This window comes from Cuculus canorus, chromosome 13 (genome assembly GCF_017976375.1).
Source record: "Cuculus canorus isolate bCucCan1 chromosome 13, bCucCan1.pri, whole genome shotgun sequence".
NCBI classification, from domain to species: domain Eukaryota; kingdom Metazoa; phylum Chordata; class Aves; order Cuculiformes; family Cuculidae; genus Cuculus; species Cuculus canorus.
This window is the reverse complement of record NC_071413.1, coordinates 10,527,890-10,550,421: the sequence shown is the minus strand read 5'-3', so window position 1 is coordinate 10,550,421 and position 22,532 is coordinate 10,527,890. Positions and strand designations below refer to the sequence as shown.

Below are 22,532 nucleotides of genomic sequence, written 5' to 3'. Positions count from 1 at the left end.
CCAGGTTGCCCAGGGAAGTTGCAGCTGTCCCATCCCTGGAGGTGTTCAAGTCCAGCTTGGATGGGGTTGGAGTCCCTGATCCAGTGGGATGTGTCCCTGCCCATGGCAGGAGGATGGAACTGGATGATCTGTAAGGTCCCTTCCAACCCAAACTAATCCATGATTCTCTGAACCTCAGCCTGAAGCCTTTTGGAGCTGCTTTGTTCAGACTGAGATGGAGGAACCAGATTTTTTCCCCTTTGCTACCACCTGGGCAACAGTGGAAGGGGGGGAAGCAGGTCCCTCCTGTATCAGAGGAGACCACTTCTCAGCCCTGAGCAGGTTGCTGTTCCCCTGCTGGAACTATCAGCAGGATTAAGAGTACTTTGAGAAGCACCTGTAGGGCCCACAGTGGGATTGCCTGAGTTCATTGGGCAACACAGCCCAGCTGCTCCAGGCAACACCAGAGCTGGTCCCCGGGAACGCCCAGGTTGCTGTGCACAGCCCTGGTTGCATGCCCACAGCTGCAGCTGCATCTCGGGGTTATTGCTCTGCCCCAGTGTGTGGTGAGCTAACCCAGCTGCTTCTCTTCTTGCCTGAGCTGGAGGAGAAAAATGCAGGCAGGAGAAGGCTTTCCTTCTCTCTGGAGAGGCTCTGCCACAGGAGAATGGTTTGCAGGATCTGCTGGGATCTGCTGGGCACAGGCTCTGCAAGTGCTGGCTGTAAGTGTGGGGTTCGTGAGGGTCTGGGAGGCTGGATGGGGTCTTGGCAGAGCATGCCCCGGGGGGAACAGCAGTCCTGGGGGTCAGAGCTCCTAAAGCAGAGTGAAGGGGGTTCTGTGATCCCTGTCTACCACCCCAAGTAGGACTCAGGTGCTGGCCCTGGCTCTGCACAACGTGGGGCAGAGACTGCAGCCAGTGTTTAGAGTGGGGTGTCCCCACTCTCCTGGATAGGGGGTGACTCGAGCAGAGCAGAGCAGAGCTGGACTGAGTTTGCTTTTGGGAAGAGAAGGGATGGATCTCCCAGGTTGTCTCCAAGCCCTTGTCTGGTAACAGTTGGTGCTTAGTACCTACTCAGGGTATCCACCGAGGGCTAGATCTGCTTCTCTTGGTGTGGGCTGGGCAAGTATCTTGTGGGTGCTTGTTGCTCAGATGCAAGCTGGGCACAGAGCAGTGGCACAAGTGAGGGGCTCCTTTTGGTGCAGGGACATGGAAGTGTGGGTGTCTCTCTGCCCTCTCAACCCTTGTTCTGTCAAGCAGACCTAAAAAGATGAGCAGCCCTTGGCAGCTGTGACTGAGGCATTTGCAGTAGAGACCCTGTGCTCCACATCTCCCATGTGTGTGGGAGAGGGCCTGGAGAGGTGGCCGCCGGGCTGGGGCAGGAAGGGCGTAGGTGCCCGCTGGCGTGTCTAGCTCAGAGGTGAGTGTGCTGTCTTGGAGAGAACAGTAAATGTGCTGTGAGGACTAAATAGCATGCAACATCACTGCCAGAAGGGAAAGTAAACAGATGACTGTCTTCTGCCATTAAATATGTGGGATCTGAAGAGAGACAGGTTGGTTTTATGTGGCTCCTCATAGAAAGCCAATCTGTCCCTCTCTAACCAGAGGTAGTGGTGAGTTTGAAGCAGCAGTCTTGAAACCACAGATAGATTTCTAAGCTAGAAGCACTGTGTCCTCAGGGAAGGCAGACAGTTCCTAAACTCCAGGAGGACAAACAACCAGCCCCTCTTAAAGCTCTCCTAACTGTGTCTGTGCTCACAGAGGGGGTGCGTGTTTGTCTGTCTGTCTTCTCTCCAGGGTGGTCACGTCCTGCCAGTCAATGCACCTGCCTAGCAGTCAGAGCACTGGGATGCTGAGACCCAGCACCCAGGCAGGGGAGTCCAACCCAGTGGGGAAACATCTCGTGGAGGAGTGTGTGCTGTAGAGAAAGTGTGCCTATTGGGATGGTGCCTGATCAGGTTTCCAATCAAGCCTTGCTCCTACCTGCACTGGGTGCATCCATGATTCTTACACAACAAGTCTCTGGAAGACGCTATTGTAGAGGTGTTAAGTCAAGACTGGAGTGCAGTGTGGCTTCTTTGCAAGGCCTGGGGGCTACCCATGTCCCACCCACAAGAACTGCCCAAAGCTGCTCAGCGTGAGACAGATGTCCTGAGCATATGCAGAAACAGGACTTTGTCCCGCGGGTTCTGGCAGTGGTCAGTGCTAGAACTGGGCACGCATGGGTATTTGAGAGCCCTAAGTGGAACCTTCCTGACTTCTGTACCTATAAAATGTCTCCTGGAAAGCCTCCTGATGGTTAAGTGCACACTGGGTTTGCACGTGGCACTGAGCAACATCTTGGAGTGTTGCTGGAGACCTAGTAATTGAGTGGCTCTTGTTCCTTCAAATGGTGAGCGTGACCAGCTGTTGTTATGTAGCCTCTCCTCCAGTTCTTCTGGGAAATCACACCGCGATTGTATTTCTGGCTTAAAAAATGTTTCCCCTAATCAGACTGGGCCTCTCAAAGAGGTTGCCACTTAGTAGTAATTACTTGCTTGAAAAGCTGAATATCTCCTGAGAGTTGCAAATAGGGGATTATCAAATTAATTAGTTAAACCGAGATGTGCTTTTGTGAAGCCAAGTCCTGCTTTAGTTGTGATCTGAAATAAAGGTTTAAATATTATTAAACCACATACAACCCCTTTTTGTTTCCCTAATGGGGAGAGAATTAGTTCTTTCCTGAGCTGTTATTGCTGGTACTGCAGCTTGCTGCAGCACCCATTGCTTTTATTTGATGAAATCTATTTCATTCAGACATTACTATCACTGGTCTTAAGGCACCTATTTGTGCCGAGCAGGGTCTAAGTCTACTTCTTGGTGGCTTCCGATGTTCTCTACAGGATGCTAAGTGCAAGGGGAATGGGATTCACAGCAGGTAGCTTGGTGGGATCATAATGTTCCTTTCTTGAACCTGTGTTTTTGGGGCACTGTTTAATCCATGGGGCATCTGCACAGCCATGTGTGTGGAGACGGGAGCTGGCAGAGAGCCCCAGTCCACTAATGAGATGCCTGGAAGCAGATTCCAAGGCATCCACTGATGAGTAGTTTAGCAGGGGCTGGAGGTCCTGGAGCACAGCTCTGCTGCAGCCCGCTCCCAGGCTCTCCTCTGCCTGGGAAGTCCCCATGGACATAGGAAGTTCTCCATGCTGTGCTCAGGACCACACCGGCAGCTGTGCTAAGCTAATGTGAAGTGCGTGGTGCTGTTTTCCTAAGAGCTCCTGGCTGCTGTAGTGCAGTCGTCTAGCTAGCATGCATATTGCACAACTTCCCCTAGGTCAGAAGATACCCTTATCTGGCATCTAAAACATCTGTCCTGTGTTTCTTCCAGCACGGCTGAGTCCTATTGCTAAAAGCATTGAGCTTTCCCTGATTTGCACAACTGAAATTAAGCAGCACTATGCTAGTGGTGACTCAAAGGCGCAGGTCCCTTGCCTTCCTTCTGCCTCTGCTCTTTCCCAGCTCCCACCAGGCTTTAGGTTGTGGCACTGCTTCAGAAGGCGCTTGAGAAATACTGCAGATTCAGTGAAGGGGAAGACGTGGGTCTGAAGTTGTGACCCCTGAAGTTTTCAGAACAGTTGGTGTATTGACGATTCTCCCGCCTCCTCCTCTTTCAACTCTGGGGAGACTTTACAGCCTCCAAAGTTTGGGACCCCATCCTCTCTGGTGTTGGTCTTTGTTGCCTTTTTTCCATATTTCGCCTCTGGGAAGGGTTGTGCTTAGCAGTACTTGGCTGTGGCCACAACAAGGTACCAAAGTGGCTCCCTTGGAGCAAAATTGCCTCTCTGTTCATGCAAAGGACCTGGGTCTGCTGGGTGGGAAGCTGGAGCACGCACATCTCTGCTGGCAGAGCTGGATGAGAACAGCCTCTTGCAGTGCCTTCAGCAATCAAACCAACCCTGAGGAAAGTGTAGGCTCAGCGTAGGGGCAAGGAGCTGCTCCTGTGAGGAGACAGTATGAGCTTGTGTCAGGGAACAAGCGTGGCATTGTTGTCAGCCTCAGTCGAGAGGGGTTGTTCAACACCCACTGAAGTGCTGGCTACAGCTGGCTCCCATGTGCTTGTGCGGGAAATGAATCTACAATGCAGGAAAGGAGGGAAATACAACTTTACAGTTTAAAAAGTAATTAAAAAAAGCAAGCTCTATTAGGATCCAGCCAGCAGTAAACAGCAGTGCGATGTTCCCCTTCGTGCAGTGCTGTGGCACAGGAAATCACGTCACCGCCTCTGTCTTAATGAGGGGGAGACGAACTCATGCTCTTCAGCCTGGAAATCCTTGATGGGGAAGGTGCTCCTGGGCTTTGAGCACCACGTAGTAAAGTGAGGAAACGCAAGGTTGAGCTCTAATCTGCTCTTGTGATAGACAACCCGTTCCCCTTTTGCTTCTATAAATGAATAAATAGCTGTCAACTTTCCTGTATTGTCCTGTGGGGTGTTGGCTTGGGAACTTGCAGAGAGCTTTCAGTTGTCATCTCCACAACTGAGCTGGCCACTGCACTGCAAAAGGCGTGTGCTCATTGTTATATAGTTTGAGTAGGACCTGGATAGCAAGCGTTGGCTCTGCAGTCTGGGGAGCACCTGCCTCTGTCCCTGGTCACAGAGGTGGAAAATGGATAAGAATCAGATATGAGATTTTTGTGTTGATATGGTGCCCTCCCCATCTGTTTATGGGGATGCCGCAAGCTCCTCCACCAGCCTGCAAAAGAGCTGTTCTTCCCCTTTGACCCTCAAAGAGCTGGAATTAGGTGACTTGACTGTGTCTCACCTCCTAACTCGGAGCTAATGGAGAGCTGGTACTCTCAGGGATGTGCAAGCCACCTGAAGGGGTGGGGAAAACTGAACGCTGCTCTCATCCTGGAGCTGCTGCCAGAGGTCTGGGTGCAGAGATCTGACTGGCTCAGCAACAGTACAGGAACAGGTTCTCTGCTCCATCCCCTCCATCCCCATGGGCTCTCATGGTGCCCCAGCTGGGTCTGCATTGCCCTTAGTGCTTGGGGAGCACAAGTTTCCGTTTCAAAAGGTGAGGTAGCTTCTGGCTTGTCCAGTAGCCCTCCTCAGCAGCCTGTGGGCCCCCTTTCAGCCCCACAGCAGGCTTTCATACAGGCTGTATACACCTGGTTGGGGCTTTGACCCACTGCTGGAGTAACCCTGAAGAGCCCAGTCCCGGTACCCTGGCTGCTGGCAGCCAGACTGCCTGGAGGCTTCAGATCTCTGCTCAGAGGCTGACGTCCTGCAGATCCTGGGCTAAGTACAGAGACCTGTTTGCTGGACAGAAATAGTCTCGTGCAAGGGGCTGGGTTAGCCCTGGGCAGCTGTGGCCTCCTGAAAGGAAAGCAGCGTGTATTGCTGCAGTTGAAGAAACAGCAAGGAAATTTCCATAAAACATCTGGTCACGAGAGGCATGGTGGATCTCTTCTACCTCTTCCTGCTCTGCAGTGAGGGCCATGACTCCACAGAAATAGCTCAGGATCTCTGATAGCGTGATGTTTGTCACAGCCAGCTGCGTGCCATGAGCACATGGGAGGGACACTGCTGTCTGCTCCCTTTCTCAGAGTGGGGACTCTCATTGCCTGTGGGAAGATGTAGCAAAGGTGCAGCCACCTTTGTGGGCTGGATGATATCTTTGGGGAACAGAAGAAGGGCAAAGCTACTTTGCGAATGTAACATTGGGCAGACAGTGAAATCTGGTCGGAGACTCTGCTGGGGCAGCATGCCAGGCTCTTCATCCTCCTGCTATGAATATGAGGGGGAAAGAAAGGCTCTCCTGCATCCACAGACAAAGATCACAAATTCCTCTCATTGTTTTGGATGACAACTAGGTAGTCCTTCTGCCAGGCCGTGCATCTCATGTCCAGGGCTTTGCCTGTGTGTCACTTCCCGCCTCGCTTCCCGTGACCAAAGCCTTTGTGTCAGCAGATCCTGGGCTGCCCTGGCACCTGCCTCTGCCCTCCCTCCCTCCGCCTCTGTGGCTCTGCCCTTTCCCGTTGTCACTAGGGTAGGCTGCTGCCTGCCTGTTTGGTGACCTTCCATGCTGCTCCCACTGCATGGGCAGCATTTTGGCCCCTGGCCATCTTAAACAATTAATGGAGGGGTGGAGAGACTTGCCATGTTAAATTGCTTCCTCCTTTGGGAGGGGATGAGGTCTCCACATCTCTGCTGTTGCCTGAAGCGGCCACTGCCTCACTGCTTTCCTTCTACAAGTTAGAAAAACAATATTTCAGAGCACTTTTGTGTTTTTCGGTATTTTGCCTAACCTGCAGCGCTGCCTCAGGATCTCGCAGAGCAGAGAAACTTATCTGGACTTAGAGGAAACCAAGCCAGGAGGAGGTGGGGGGAGGATTTTACTGGAAACCACTTTGGGAAGCTGGAGACCTTCTTGGGATGCCTGCCGTGGGTTTGTTCTCCTCTAGCAGCTATTCACATCTTCCCGGGTGAAGGCAGCACCCTGCCATGGAGCATCTGCATTAAGCAGGTCTTTGTGGATGTCCAGGCACGCTTTGAAGGACGCAGATAGCATCACTGCCATAACAAGAAGCCTGTTAACTTTGCTGGCTCTGCTCCATAAGGTCCATAAGGTCCCCACAGGGCTGGGGAACGCATCGCCCTGCACTCGTTATGCCCCTCTGCTGTCTATCGCTGGAGTTGGCTGTCAGAGAAACCTTGGAGGTCCCCTGCTCAGCCCCGGTAGTGTCATGAGTTAGATTAGTTGGAGTTGTGCTGGGGGCGGTGAGGGCTTGGATTACAGTCCAGAACTCAAAGTGCTTCGGTGGTTCATGTCGGAGGGGAGAGGAGACGCCCCATCGCACATATGGAGGAAAAAGAGAAAAAGCGCTGCCTTTGCAACTGAGGGGGAATAAAGGAGGCCAGGAAGATGGTAAGGAAATCTCTGCAAAGGGCTTTCGCCCCCCGCGCAAACAGGAGTGGGTGGAATGGAGCTGCTATGGGACAGCCTGCCTGGAGCCAGCGCACGGTGCTAATGCTGAGAGTGGGAAGTGGCTCTTCTGGTGCTTCTGCTACTCGGATGGTACGCTGTACCCTGGGGTGCCAGCCCTGGACATAGGGCTTGTGCTGGCACTGATGCTCCATAGGGTGTCTGTCAGGGGTACAGCCCAGGAACAAGGGGCTGGGATGGGGCAGGGCCCTGTCTTTGGGCCAGCCTGGGTGCTGGGCTCTCCTCTTGCCCTTGCACTTTGCCAGTCCTGCTCCAGGGCTGTGGGCATTGCTCCCTTGCAGAGCCTGTCAAAAAGGTGAGCATCTGCTTCTTTTCTCCTGCCCAAAGTGGGCAGCCAGGAGTCCAGAGAAGCCCCGTGGAGTGGGGCTGGGGTCCTTCCCTTTCAGCGTGAAGTTCCGCATCTGGGGATCTGTGTTTTGGGAGGGGATAGACTGGCAAGCCCAGATAGGCAGTGGAGCACCCCGTTTCCCTGGAATTGGCTGCAGGGCAGGCTCCTGCCCAGCCACACTAGGGCTGCCTTGCAAACAGAGGTGCCCAGCCCTGGGGCAGCAGAGGTTGGAGGGATTGCTAGCCCTGTGCCGAGATCCTACTGAGCACCAGTCTGGTTTCTGATGGTTTGTTCCTGGGCTCAGGCTGCGATTTGTGTGCTCAACAGCCCTAAATCTCCTGGACATCTCCTGCTCTGTCATGAGCTGCTTGTCCACTGCAGAGGGAACAAAGTCCGTGAGGGTTGCAAGCAGTTTGCATTGTTGCTGTGCCTGGCAGGCACTTGCTTTTTCTTAAAAGTTCAGCTTTTGGGCTTGGAGAATCTCAGCTTTCATTCAAGGAACAGTTACCCTACTTTTGGCTTCTGCAACTTGAACTAATCTTGTGGACCCATGTTTCTTCCCTTTGCCACCTTCCAGCTCCTCTGCCGAAGACCTTGTGGCCCTCTGTATCCTCATGTGCCTCTGTACCCTCATGTGCCTCTATTAGTGTTCTGATGTAGTCTCTTTTCCTGTCCTGCAGTGGAGGCCTGGAGGCATCTCACTTCTTCCTCTTCCCGCCTCAGTCGGGAGAGCTTTTCTCCTCACCCCGTGCCTAGTATGTTCCTGGCAGTTTTTGGTCTGTGCTGGTTATTGCACTAAGTGGAAGTCAAAGAAGAGCTCTCTTTGGGGTTGTGCAGGGTGAGTGCCATCCCTTGCAGTCCCATGGGCTGCATTTTGCCATGGAAGTTGGAGCAGCGCTTGTGAAACTCTGCTCTGGGAAGCCTGAGGCAGAGACTGGCTGCTGCTACTCTGCTCCTGCAGCGTTTCAGGTTCCTAAGTACTTCATCCCCAGTTCAGGTCCTCCTTTGCCTTCTTCTCATGTGTGATGCAAAAGCTGTCTGAAGCAGGGGTCTTTGCATGGAGCAGTGCCACAGCCAGTCCGGGTGCCACGGTGGGTTGTTAGTGTGCAGGGACCATATATCCCCGCTGAGGAGGGAGTTTCTGCCTCTTGGGTGCTGAAAGGAGCAGGAACCAGAGGCCAAACTACCACAGACCCAGCAATGGGTGCTGGCCACACTGTGGACACCTGTGGTGCCTGGCAGGCGTCTGTTCTCAACGCTGTGGTAGACCAGTCTGTGTTATGGGAGGGGCATCTCTGTGAGAGGCTGAGTTGTGACTGTAGCTCCAAGCTGTTTTGTTTGACTTGGATTTTCAGTGTCTTGGTGAATCAACCAAGCCCTGCAGGCAAGAGATTTGCATCAAAGTGAATGTGGGTCAATCTGTTGGCTTGCTTGAGACTTCCCAATGGCCTCTGGCAGTCTGCAGGGCTCTTGGATGCGTGTCTTCTGATAGAAGTCTGGCACCATGCAGCTGTTGGCTGACCTGTTCTGCATAAGGTGGGTGATTCCTCTTCACAGGATGTCTGTCATGTTTCAATGTTAGGGACAATGTGGTGTGCGTATGGGTGCGTAGGGTTGATGCAGCTGGAGGATGCCTAAACCACCAAATGTGTAAGATACCTTAGGTCAAAATAGCCCATGTCCACTAGAACTGACTTTTGCAGCTGTGAAGACCCCATAGTGTGAGCAAGGCAGAAGCATGGCTGGCCTCTGTCTGCCCTGATTGTCCCACCATGACTTCGTGGCTTCATGGCTTTCGTGGCTGGGGATCCATCCTCATTCCTTGGTAGGAATTTTACCTCCATGGGAGAAGAAGCAGGCTTCACCTTGCCTGCTGCCTGCTGCTGAGCGAGGCACAGGAAATGGTCAGGGTATATGGCCAGACCACAGTGTGCCCCTCACCTGAGAAATTTTCCACCCAAGCAGGTGCAAAACCTTGTGCTCTTGGATGGAAGGCAAAGCAAGCAATAGCCCTGCTTCTCCACTGCACAATGTGGGGTCTGGTTCCTAGCCTTTGTCCACAAGTTGTGAGGGATAGCATCCTCTCCAGGAAGCCGCTCAAGCTGAACAGCGGGCCAGGGAGCCCACGGCTGCTCTCCTACCCTTGCTAGAGTGGTTGCTGCTGCTCTTCAGTTGTAGCTCAGACACTGTGGACCCAGCGTGTGAAGTCAGTGAGGCTCCCCCAGCTGTGTGCCTTGGACTCTCCTGGGCTATTCCTCTCATACTGTGGCATGGTCTAAGTCTCCAGTCATCACGCAGATGTGTAGAGCAGAGCCTGTTGTGTATCCTAAGATGTGCAAACACTGGTGTCTTCCTGCAGAGAAGTCCTGTGCTAGCAGGAAAAAAGAAGGGTTTCAGCAGAAAACATAGTCTTTCTTTTATCAGCCAGTTATGTCTTCTCCTGTGGTGGAAAGGAAATGAGTCTGGGAATCACAAAGAACTTTAAGCATTGGGGATCTTCTTTCTTTATTTCTGTGCCAAAGTCATGAGCAAGATGTTGGAACGCAGACAAAGCTCAGGGATGTAATCCTGAGCACATGGAAGTGGTTTGAAAGCATCTTCTCTGGGATACCAAGGATGACAACTAGTGCATTTTGCTTGGCTTCTTGCCAGAAACACCATGCAGGTGAACATGCCGTTCATTGTAGCAATGAAAACAATGGCTAAATTCAGGTGACAGGCCAGCTGCGTCCTTGTGTCTGCCCAGCAACCACCAAATGTGTTCTAGTATCAGGCGGAGCGCAAGACAGCAAGTGTTTATGGTGAGATGCTATAGGTGTCCGAGGAGGACGGTACAGTGAGTGTTGGCACTTATTTTATGAAAATCAGCACCTCACAGCCAAAGAGATCACAATGCAAGAGCCTTGTGACTGTCTTGCTGCTGGTTGCTTCAGAAAAGATCACCAGCTAGAGTGTCTGCCTCTAAATATTAGTGCAGAATCATAGCCTCTTGGCTCCCAGAGCCTTATTTTCTAGCTTTGCCTCAAAACAACCCTATGTGTGACTGAGCTGTGAAAAATTGAACCACCCTAGAAACTGTGAGAGCTGCCTAAAACTGAGCATCAGTGCTGAGTGTGGGTGGAAGTCACGGATGTAGAGGTTACAGACCCGTGAGTACCAAATAGGTGAAAAATCTCTGTTATAGCAGCCCAGGTTTCTTCTGCAGAAGATATAGACTCAACCCACCCGTAGGCCCTCAATGTATCAGAGCACCTTTTGTCTCTCTACCTATGAAGGAGCCCCCTGTTACTGGCCTGCAGACCTCAATGTAGCCAAGGTCTGAAAACGTGGGTTTTAGCATCAGAATGGGATGTGTTGCAGTCTGAAGAGCCATAAAAAGCAAAGACAGCCTGCTAGGGTAAGCTGCCCAGTTCTGGTGGTGGGGTGCTCTGTGCTTTCTGTACCACTCACGATAACTTTTAACTCTGAGAAGTGAACGGACATGCCCTTGGTGACTCTGGAGGTTTGACCATGCTGATGCCTCCCTGCTGCACAGAATACCTCATCTTGTTGGCTGGCCTAGTCTTTCATTTAAAAAAAAAAAAAAAAAAAATAATGGGGCCTTTCTTGTGTAAATGTTCCTGGTTGGTTTTGTATATATCCAATTTTTTGCATCGCTTGACATCAAGTTGAAACTCCCAAGATCAAAGCGGCACAGAATGAATCTGAAAGTCTTTCTCTCTGCTCAGATTTACTGTCCTGCCATCAGGCTGGGATGTCCAGGATAAACCCTTGCTCTAGCTGGTGCAACCAACTGCTGATTTGAATGGAATCACATGGGTCAGCAGAAGAGCAAAGTGGACCAGGTAAAGGTTTCCCTGTGCTCCTCCTGCACATTGGTACAGGTAGAAGGAAGGCTCCATGGGGCTTTATAGTCATCCACCATGGGATGCGATGCTGTGGCTTGATGGTAGTTTGCGTGGTGTGGGGCAGAAAAGCTGCAGGAGTTCTGGTGATCTGAGCTAGGTGTCCACCTTGAGCTTTGCAGCCTGTGTTAGGTGTGGCAGCGTTTGCAGAAGACTGAGTTGGGAGGCTTCCTGAGCAGGTTCCTTCAGGAGGAGACATTCCCTGAGGCTGCCTAGCAAATCTCAGTGGCTCCTGACAAAAACCTAATGCTGCTGAGCTTCCAACGTGGTAAAAGGATGTGGATTATTTGTTGTCTGTTGTCATCTATCTGAATACGTTTACCTTTTGAACAAGGTCCTTCTCATATGCTTCAGAGGCTGGTATGCAGACCCGTTAATGGATCAAGGGGAAAAATGCCTGTGGATGTATTCTCCTTTGTGTTTGGGCTTATAACCACCCACGCTTTGGCATACATCCCTTCTGTGCACAAAGATGTCTTTCAGAAAATGCTAGTTAAATCTCCACCCTCCTTTGATATGTATGGAAATAATGGGACACGTGAGACTGTTTTCTGTTTGAAAAAAGACTATAAAGGGAGTAATTTTAAAGGCCTGTGTTTACTCCTTTCAGATTCAAGAGTTTAATAAAAGTGATGCACTGAATTTATGACTGATTTACTCAGCTTTCTAGGAGGTGCACATTCAACACTATATCTGAACATAGGGGAAATGTTTTCATCTGAGTGCAAGTCCTAGGATTGGCTGCTTGGGTGCAGAAAGGCTTGAGAACATGTGTGTCTGTTCCCCAGCGAACTTGGAGATTCTTGGAGCAGAGCTGGGTCCCTCCAACCAGAAGCACTTTTCCCTGCAGGGCACAAAGTGATGCTTCTTGCCATGGCCTAGGGTTGAGCTGCACAGCCATGGCCATCTCTGGGCTGCCTGCTCTGTCCTTGTGCCTGATCTTTCCTCACGGCCTCTGATCACTGCTGCCAGCTGCTTTCTCATACCAGAAGTGTGAGGAGATGTGCTCCTTCAAGGAAGGATCCTTGCACGCTTACTGTTTTCTCAGGCGATCAGTCAGCCCCTCCTGGAATTGCTATGCAGCTTTGGAGTGTTTTCTGTTCCCTGTTGATGTTGTAGGACTTGAATTTCATGCGCACATGGTAATATATTGTTTAAAGCCAAAAGGAACTATGGCTCGTCGTCATGGGATATTGGGGCTACAGAGCGTTAGCTAGCCTCCCACATTGTATCTAGGAGCTCTTTTTTAAACTAAAACATGGTCATTTCTTAGTGATATCCACCCAATAACCATGGAGGCTGCAGGAGACAACAAACCACCAGTCCCCTCCGGAGTCTGTCCAGCAGCTCATGCACCTTGCATTGGGATGGGATCTAAATGTGATCCAGCCACATCCTTTAGCTCAGAACACGTTCAAAGCTGACCCATAAGTAATAACCTAAATGCTGACTCTGTGAAGATTGTTTCTGGCATTCGTCAGCTGTCCTGCTGAAGGATTATTTTTTTCTCTTTGAGTGCAGGAGGCTGCCCATCTGTTGTAAGATACCCCCAGATGGATGTCTGAACACAAGGTGTTGGCTATGGCCTCATGCCTCTGACTAAAAGGTGTTAAAATGAGCTGACCTTTTTGGCTAAGAACTTGCTCAGGGTATTTTATAGCTGGCTGGTATAAACAAATCTTTCATCTGCCTAGAGTGCCTTGTTATTTGGTAGGTGTTAGACACAAACTGCCATACGAGGGGTAAAAGATACCACTGCTCAAGTTGGTTTGCCAGATGGATGCCAACACCCGAAGCTGAGAGAGGAACAATACTGTAACAAATAATAAGATGAATGAGCTCAAGCAATTCTCTTGGGTAGAAAAGAGATTTTTAGTGCATTTCCTAGAAGAGCCCTGTAGAGAAAGTGAGCCTGCTGGAATGTCCCAGGACTCGTGTTGAAGTAGCCTGGGAAATTCTTGACTCCATCTGACATACCTGATGGGATTTAGCAAGCCTTGGCCAAGTCTGTTGTAGGAACACGGCACTTTGAATGTGGAGATCCATAGCTGGACCATGGCAAATGGTGCTGTGGGCAGACTGTTGGTGCCCAAGCCAAGGAAGCACATGAATCTGGTGGGGGGAGTGACAAGGGATGCAACTCTGCACTAGAAGTCACAAGTATGCATATGTGGCTAATGCTGGGCTATGAAACCACAATTGCCATAGGCTCACACTCTCCCAGTGTGAGTCTGCTGCTGGGAAGGGTGTTTTAAAAGTACCCAAAGCTTTGCATCCTGCCAAAGACAGCTTTGTTAATTAATTGCATGGTTAAATCTATGCCAATGATATTTTAAAAAAATCTGTGCTTAGACAGTTATTTCAGATTAAGGACTTAATCCCTTGATTAAACTAAACCAAAATAAGCTGGTGTCCAGCTGTAGGATGGTGTTTTATACCTAGCTCCTCTCCTACACTTGCAGGGCCTTGTTTCAGCTGGAAGATGTCTAAGGACAGGTCTTTGGTCTGTTCTCCCAGATGCTCTTTAAACACCTACATCATCTCCATGCTCTGTTGCTAATAGAAAGTAAGAGGCCACTGGGAGCAGGTGCTCATTCCTTGCTCTGAATAAGACCTACCCTCAGCTCTGTTCCTTTAGGCTCAGTTACGGGTGGGACACATCCCTATGAGGAAAGGCTTATCTCCATTTCCCAGTTCTGCTCCTCTCTGGCTATAAGAGGACTTACTTGGATTGTGGGTCAGTGTTTCATCCCCAGTTTGGCCTCTCTAATCTGTTCAGCAGTTGTCTGCAGCTTTTCTGATATGTTGGATGTTGTGTAGACCAAGGAGAAAGCCACAGGCTCTGCTCCAGAGAACGTGGGGTTGGAAAACCTAAAACAAAGGGTAGCAAGGAGTAACACAAATATAGAGCTCTGGTGTGAAGAGGTGTCAGGGTGCTGAATCTGAATGCATGTGATGCCATTTCCTTTGGGGAGCGGCATTTGGTCAGGCAATGGTAGAAGAGAGCTGGTATATCCAAGCAGAGAGCTTGCTGTGCAAGCACCCGACTTCCCCCAGGTGCATGCATAAGTGGAGAGCTGATGGAGGCCCTGCTTCTCCAGGTGCACAGGCTTTCCTGCCTGGAGGATTGCACCAAGATATATCTCTGGCAAGGATGATTATTGGGGTTTGAGTACGTTTAGAGCAGGTTTGCTTCTTGTGTTGCTATATCAGACCCATGTAAACATCCTGCTGGGCTTCAGGGCTTGGGGGCAGGGGCACAGACCCGGATGCTTGTTATATTGCTGTGTGCTAATGTCTGCGTTTGGCCACCTGAAGCATGGTACAGAGCCAGGGATGTACCTGGACTTCATTGCCTCTGCTCTTTACTATCCCTTGCCTTTCGCTCTAGCATACGGACAGCATCAGCATAGCTGTGCACTAGCTCAAAAGCTCAAGGTTCGCAGGAGGTCACACTTGGCTTTAGAAGTGTTCTAGGATGTCCACCTTGAGTGAAAACAAACCAGTCCTGGGTTGACGGGGAGATTGCCTAGCTTTGGACCTGCCTTTCCCCACTGAGCATGCCCAGACCTACAGCATGCGCAGAAGTCAGACCTCAGAGCTGAAAAGCAAATACATCATTTTTCCCTTTGTTTAATTAAATGAGAGATCATGAGTTAATCGCTTCCAAGCGCTTGTTTTCCTGCAGTGCCTGGAATGATAATCCCGCGCGCTGCCCGGTAGGAGCTGCTTTGGCTGCTAGAGCCGTGTCAACCCAGAGGAGGACTGGGGAAACAGGGGGAGGCATCTGGAAATGATTCTCCGAGCTCTGTCTGAGGGAGCCACTCCCTTGAAGGCTGTAGGAGCTGGTTTATCCACAGGCTGTGGAGCCATCCTCCCTACCTCAGTGGCAGGAGAGCCAAGCCAGGCTACAGCCATGTCCTGCGCAAGGGATCCCGTGGTGGCATGTGCAGAAGGCAGCTCGCTTTCAGAGGTACAGCCTGTGAGTGAAGATGCCCTGGGTGAGACTGCAAACACTTTGCTCCCAAGTGGAAGTGGGTGCTGTGCTTTTCTCCCTGAAAAGCCTGAAACAATAGCCCAAAGAGCAGGTAGAGCCATTCCTGGTTTTTCTCACAGGAAGGTGGTGAAATCACAGCAATGTGAATGCCTACCTTGATAGCTGCGGTACTTAATAATACATTATTTTAGCAAAAACATTCAGAGGCAGGCAGGGTGCCGAAGGCAGGCGCCCTCCTCCCAGCCTCCCCCTGAGCCTTGGAGGGAGCAGCAGAGGGGGGAGCTGGCACTTGCTCTGGGAAGATTTTTCTCTATTGAACTCATTGCCTCTGTGATTAGAGCGGCTCAGGAAATGGGGCTGGGAGGGTTCTCCTCCCTGCAGAAGTGGAGTGGGAAATCTCAAATTTTGTCTGAAAAACAAGCCTTGTTTTTAGCCAAAGACTTTTGAACTGAGAAATGTCTCTGTTTTAAAGGCAAAGCTGACTGGCTTTCAGCTTTGTGTCAGAAGTGGAAAGGCTTCTTGGAAAGCCCAGAGGTCTGTTTTTACTGGAAACGAGGTTTCTCACGTCAGCTGAGAGCTGAGCAGCCCTAGCCAAGCGGCGCAGCACGGCAGCCTGTGCTGGTGGAGGGACTGGTTAACCTGGCTCTGCTCGGTGCCTGCTGTGCGCTCCTTTTCCCCCAGTCCAAAAGGTGGCTGGGGGCCATGGCCAGGCAACTGCACTGTGCTGCTCGGAGCTCTGCCTCTTCCCAGTTCTGCTGTTATTTCTACTTCCCAGTTCTGAGGTTTAGAAGAGTTAAGACCATCTCTTGCTCCAACTTTGCAAATTCTGGTCTCCTCTGTCCTGCCTTCACATTGTCCATTGGTACTTGGCTGAAAGGGGAGAAAAAGGGTACGTGCGGGATGTGGCCAGGCTCTGGGCAGCCGGCAGAAGGAGGGCAAAGCTGTGAGAGCTCCTGGCAAGGCCTCCCTGCTGAGCAAGAGCCAAGATGCTTGGTGACTCAGAGCTGGGCGTACCGTAGGCACTGCTTGCTGTGCTTGCAGCCTCTTGGGCTCTGCTCTGCTGCCCAACAATGCTTCTCACTCTACTGAGCCACAGCAAGTGCTGGATTTAACTGGGGAACACCGGAATATGTAATTTCACTCTTTGGCTGCTCAGATGGGGATCTAGGTTTCTCGGAGAAGAGTTGCAAATCCTTTAGCTAAATTCTTGCTGCAAGGTGAATCCACAGCATGCTATGTAGGCCAGTCCAGCCCACTAGAAAAAAGTGTTGTCTGCCATAAGTCACGAGTTAGTCAAACAGTTAGTCTGGCCTCACCGTGCTGATGGTCTTTCGGAGTCTTCAGACAGCATCTGGGCTGTCAGCAGGGAATATCTGTGTCTCTTCTTTGTGTTCTCCTTGACCAAGACTTGACTTTTTATAGACAAAATTCTTGAGCAAGACACTGACTTCTTAGCAAGGCGCTTGGGTGACTTGCAAGGGAAATGCTGCCACAGCTTTGTTGGCCTAGGTGGATCCAGCAGCCTTGCAGCCCTTCCTTGCACTGATCTGTGTTGTCCCATGCCACTTGGGTTGCAGTCACAGGTGCCTGCTGGGAGAGCGCAGGTATTCTGACACTGGGGGCAAAGTATGTAGCCCTGGAGATCTCTCTGCTCCCTAGGCAGGCTGACTTCTAGTTCTCCAAACCTGTAGGAGGCTCTCCAGCATTCAAGCCTTAACTGGTCAGCAATAGGTCCCAAAGAGGAAAAAGTTGATTGCTGCATAAGAAAGAAATATAGCATGGCAGGAGTTGCCAGTCACTGGAGGTGCTTCATATGCTCTCCATGCTCACAAACGTAGGCAGAAAATCAGTGCACGTAGCAAAGCCCAAGAAGCTCCTGGTTACCCCAGATGCCTCTTGGCAGGCTCTCCTTCCATCCTGCATCAGCTGCTTGTACCAGGAGACGTAGAGCTGTCCTTTGAGCAGCATTGTAACTGATCCCTGGCTTCTCTTTCTGCTACATCCTTGTTAGTCCTGGCATGGTGCTTCTGCCCAGGCGCTTCTAACCTCGTCTCTCCAGGACTCCTGGTTCTTGTGGCACTTTGTGATGGGGAAACGGGCTTTTAGGGCTGAGCAGCAGTCTGTATCCCTCACAGTATCTGTGGCTTTATATCAGTGGGTTGGGGACACCTCACTCATTTCTGCTTACATTTAGATCCGAGTCCTCTGCTGGTTGTGAAGCCCTCCTGGGCTCTCCCTGCCTTCTAGGGTGGTACCATGCTGGATTGTTTCCATCACAGGAAACAATCTGCTGCCCACTGAGCCCTGCCTCTCCCTGCATGCTGCTTTCCTCTTCGCAGTGCTCCAGCCCCTGCGCTGGCAGCCGACTCCCAGCTGAGGAGCAGTGAAAGCCGGTATGGCCGGACATGACCTTAACCTGGGCTTTATTTAGCACCTTGATTTATAGAGGAGTTATTTTAAAAGCGTGTTTCTCTTTTGGGAGGCGTGGTGAGTGTGTGGTAGAGTGGTGGCAGTGAACTGGAGTTCATAGGTCCTCGCGTGCTATTTACAAAGAAGCATTTGAATCCTAAGATGCCTTTTGCTTAGGGAGATGCTCTCTGGCTTGCTTGGAAAGTGCTGTTTGCCTTTGTGCTGGGTGGCTGAAAAAAGAGCTTGTGTCTAGGACCTTTCCCGTGAGGGAGATGTGGCAATACTGCTGAAGGCTGGGAAGCCTGAAATTCGTAGTCTCTGGAAGGGGGCTGCTTTTTCCAGGAGCCTTCTGTGCTGGGATCTGCCATCTCTCAGGGGCAGCTGTGGGCTGACAGCACAGGCAGGCATGTGCTAAATTGTACCAGGGCAGGAGTGCCTTCTCCTTGGATCCTTCCTGGGTTTAGCTTGTTGTCCTCTCCTACAGGCACTGTCCCCTGGGTTGCAGAGGTTTCTCCTCGTGCCTTCTAGGGGCTGCATCACCTGCTTGAGATAAGGGATGTGGTTTGTAGGTAAGATGGGCTTTAGACTTCAGGTTTATCCACCTCTGGAACACTGATTCTATCCCCTTCTCTTGCTGTCTCAAGCTGGTTTGTATGAATTGCCCAAGCCACAGCTCTCCCGTGCATGTGGCAGCAGGTACTGCCTGCAGGCAAGATGTGTGGGGCTGTCTGTGCTCCAGCATAAAATGCGCAACATGGTCTCGTGCGGCCCTTGCTGAGGCCCTTTCCTCAGGCCCCTCTGCAATCTGAGAAGTTAATTAGCTACAAATAAGCAGCTCAATCCCTCGGATTGTGAATTGGCTTAATGAGACCATGATTGGAGGCAAATCTGCTGCTGTTGCAGGCTCCAAGCTCTGTCATGTTTCACACTGTTTCAGGGAGGCGTCATAACGATTTCTAAGCCCCTGAGGATCTGCCATGCTTCACCATCCACCTGGGCAGCACCCATCCCGAGGAGACTGGTGGTGGGAGCATGAAGCGGTGTTGCTTTCATATTAATCTCTGGTACGTGGAGGGCTAGAAAGGCTGCATCCATCCTTGTCTATAGCTGCTCAAGGATGCTGGTGCTATGATCATATGCAGTACAATGGGATGTGGGAATTTACTCCTCTTTGGGGCTTTTCATGTGGAATTCGCAGAGATTGGTGAAAATATCTCTTTCTAATAAGAGGTAGGGATTGAAAGCTTTTCTCTGTCCCTTGAAAGCCTGTACAGCTATCATGGCTTTGTGGTATAGTCTAGCCAGAGAGGGATAAAGCCTCTGTGCTAAGGAGTGCACTGTTAGTGCTGAGCTGTGCAATGGCTACAGGCTATAGTTATTCTGTATTTTACTAAAGGAAGGATAATATACGACTTGGTTTACTTTAACCATATAAAGGATTTTTGATTCTGTGCCAGTGTTAATAATTGTCTTGTGAAGGCTTTGCTAAGGCAGTTAGAATGGTGTGAGAACCTTAAAGCAATGCACTGACTCATGTGCAAATATTTTGACTTCTTTGTTTCATTTGCAATAATAAATGTAACAAATTTCATTTGGGGAGGGATTGATACCTGAAAGAATTTTGCTCAGGCAGCGGAAGAGGCACATGAGTAGAAGACAGCACAGAACTCCCCTCAGCTGGTTTTCACTGAGATTTTAAACATGTGGGCTGTGGAGAGTCAGAGGGAAGTTGTCAAACACTACCAGCAGTAACGAAACTGTGATAGTGCCCAAGCACTTGTCTGGGCTCTCTGTGGTGGCTCGTGGCAGGTGGGGTGCCCCATTTGCTGGGGCAGGTTGGTGTCAACAGTGGTTACTGGAGCTGCCCTTGCCTTCGGTTGGCTGCGCTTGGCCTCTGTCATTTCACAAGAGCATGGGAGAGGAACAATATGTAACATTCAATGTGTTATACAAAAATTTAGCAATATTATTAATATTCCCATTTGTGTGAGGCTTCATGACGTGTTTGGTATTCATTTCCCTACACTAAGCCCTCCCTTCATTCCTTTTTAGCAGGTCCAGGATGCAATGAAGAGGGAAAACTTCTTACATAGGCTCACCTTCTGGGTCTGTAGAACTGATCCCACAGTTCCTATCAGTCTGCTTTCTCTCTTCTTTATACTTCCTGAATTCTGCTGAGTCTTCCTCTCTCACCCTGCCTGGGGGTGGTCTTGACCAGGACCGTCCAGAGAGCTGCAGGCTGTCTGCTCTTGGCAGTTTTCTCTTGACCTCCACGAACTCTAGTAGATTTTCTCTGAAGACCTGTTCCCGCAGAGAAGGGAGTGCCTGGGAACTTCCAGGTTTTCAATTTCAATTAATGGAATAAAAATTGGGGCTTTATATTGTTCTTTTCTGAGTGGAAAGTTGTTTTAAACAGCCTTCTCCTCCCACTTAGGATTGGGGTTAAATGCCTGTCCTAGCATTCAACACTTGGAAGTGTACATGTAGGCCTCCTGCTTTTTGAGTAAGGACCAGGAAAAAGGAGTAGTAACACAGGGAGTAGGAAAAATAGCTCCTTATCCTCTATTTATCTGGTTGCATTGACCTTGAGTGGTATTGCAGGAGGCAGCTGGTCTCTCTAAAGAGCTGCAAACACGTTAGGAGCCTGCTCCCATTTAGCCTTGCTTGTTGCTGACATTGGGAGCAACAGAAAAAGTAATGGAACAGTGCCACGTCGCAGGCAGCATGTGGTTCGCTTGTGCCTGACATTCTGCTGGCTTGGTGCAGGCAGGAGATGTGGAAGCATTGCCTGGGCATCCTCATCTCTCTTGAGCAATCCCACAGGAAGGCTTTACGACAGAGCAGGGAGTTGGTATCATGCTTAAAACACCCGGTCATCTAAAGGGGGAATTTAAGGAGCATTGAGCTGCGAGAAATGGGAAGGCTTTTGTGAGGAGCATCATCTCTGCTCTGGTTACAGGTGGGTTCAGGATTGGTCAGGGACTGTTGAGTTTTCTCAAACCAGTGGAGGTATCTGGAGCGATGAATTGTGCTCCCTTGGAGTAGAAGCAGCGAAACGGTTTGCTTCCTCCTGATCCCTTCATGCTGCTGTTCCCTGGTGGCAGCATAAGCTGTTGTGGCGCTGCTTTGTTTAACTTTCTCTCCCAACCTTGCTGTTGGGCTGAGGTATGTTTTCAGGCATGTCCATGCAGCTGTTCCTGTTCTGCAGGAGGCTGTACGGCTTTTGGGCCAGCGGCTCAAATGCTTTCCTTGTCTCTAGTGTAGGATTTGGATCAGATGAGGATCTGGCCAGACACCTGAGTAAACTTTCGTTGGGTTTTGTAGCAAAACTCACTCCCACTGGCTTAAGTTAGCCAAAGAGGTCTCTAAAACAGAAAGGAAAGTAGAGATCTTGATCCTCTCCCCAGATGTGTACATATTTCTTTGTTTTTAATTCCTTTTTGGCAAGCTCTCTTGACTTACATGTATGCAACAGATCAGAATTTGGACTCTAGCACTGGAATTGGCCCTGACGCCGTGGGCAGGCTCTGACTGGCAGGCTTCTCTCGAATGAAGGTGGAAGCAGGGAAGCCATTGCCTCTGATCCCTGGGCAGTAAATGGGCATCCTATGTATTGATGTGTGTGCTCAGGCACCAAAGGGCACCCCGTTCACACACAGTCCTATGGATCCTGTTATGAGGCATCTCTCACTGCAGAAAATTCCTAGCTCCTGGAATGAGCCTATCATGAGAGGCAAACAACTTTGCATAATGAGGAATTGTACTAGTGTGCAGCTTTCCCTGGTACCAAACAGCTCCAGCACCTTATCCTGGATGAGGACTTCAGTGCACAGCAGGCTGAGGAGCTTCAGCACAACTGTTGCCCCTGCAGTTCCCTTCAGCTGGAGAGGAGTGTTTAATGCTGGGCTTTAACGTACCCGAGTACTGACCGTCATACCCAGTATTGAGTGTCCGAAACATGGGGCCTGCCAATCCGTCCACTCCATGATACTCTTGCTCGCTCACACGCGTTCACGTGCTGCGGTAATGGTTTAATAGCAGCCCCACCCAGCACAGTCAGGAGGACTTGCTGCGTAAGCAAAAGCTGGGAAATCTCGCTGCTGCGCGCAGCGCTCTGCGAGCACTTCATTCGCGTTTTGGGAGAGCTTTTTTTTGTTTACCTGGAATCACCAGTGCCAAAAGAAACGAGAAAGGACAGCGGTTTGCTCCTTTGATCTTCTCTCCTCCTGCGTTCAGAGATGGCTGCACTCCTGGGTGTAGGGCTCGTCAAGGCACTGGGGCATACAGTGCCGTGATACTGCTAATGCGTTCTCTCTTGGCAGGACTCGGAGTCACTGGATGGGTGCATTCAGAGTACGTTATCAGCACTCTACCCTCCGTTTGAAGCTACTGCAGCCACTGTTCTGTGCCAAGTTTTTGATGTGGTGGAGAAGACGTACCGTGGAGATGGACTGCGCTACCTCATAGACTTTCTGATTCCAGCCAAGCACATCCTGCAGTGCATTCAGCAGGATGCCTGTGTAAGTACATCATGCTCTCTAAGGCCTGCAAAAGCTTTCTTGGAGAGCTTTCTTTCTACTCTTGTATGTAAAACAGCTGGCAAAAAGTGTCTACGGCAGCCTAGGTGGGAGGGCAGGCAGACAATTAGTTGAGAAACTGCTATGGAAGCTTAACTGTGCAGAGATCAGATGTGGAGCGGTGCCCTCGCCTTCCATATGCAGCAACACCAAACACAAGGCTTAAGGGGTTCAGAGGGCAAGGTTTAGCCAAGTGTTTGCTGGGTATGGCTGACTAGAGTGGCTTCTAATCCCAGTTGTTCCATGGCTCTGTGTATGAAGCTGTTGAGCTCCTGCCGCTGGCAGGAGGATGTGTGTGGCGAAATGCTGCCAATCGGTGCTTTTTCCAAAACTCTGGCTCCCCTTTGAT

The 22,532-nt window shown here is 50.5% G+C and overlaps 1 protein-coding gene across 7 annotated transcripts in view; it reads left to right on the top strand.

Moving 5' to 3' along the window:
- The first annotated feature begins 578 nt into the window (after positions 1 to 578).
- The window catches only part of PLEKHG4 (pleckstrin homology and RhoGEF domain containing G4), a 95,443-nt gene continuing 73,489 nt past the window's right edge, over positions 579 to 22,532 (top strand). For 6 of the 7 annotated variants that reach the window (XR_008452061.1, XM_054078845.1, XM_054078850.1 and 3 more), the window contains exons 1-2: positions 579 to 701; positions 21,929 to 22,126. Coding sequence is in view for 6 of the 7 variants with exons in the window: in XM_054078845.1 (XP_053934820.1) it covers positions 594 to 701; positions 21,929 to 22,126 (306 nt within the window). In the remaining variant the exon portion in view is untranslated. Of the gene's footprint in view, positions 702 to 6,507; positions 6,890 to 21,928; positions 22,127 to 22,532 lie in introns of those variants that run through there. The other variant, XM_054078851.1, reaches the window with a different exon arrangement.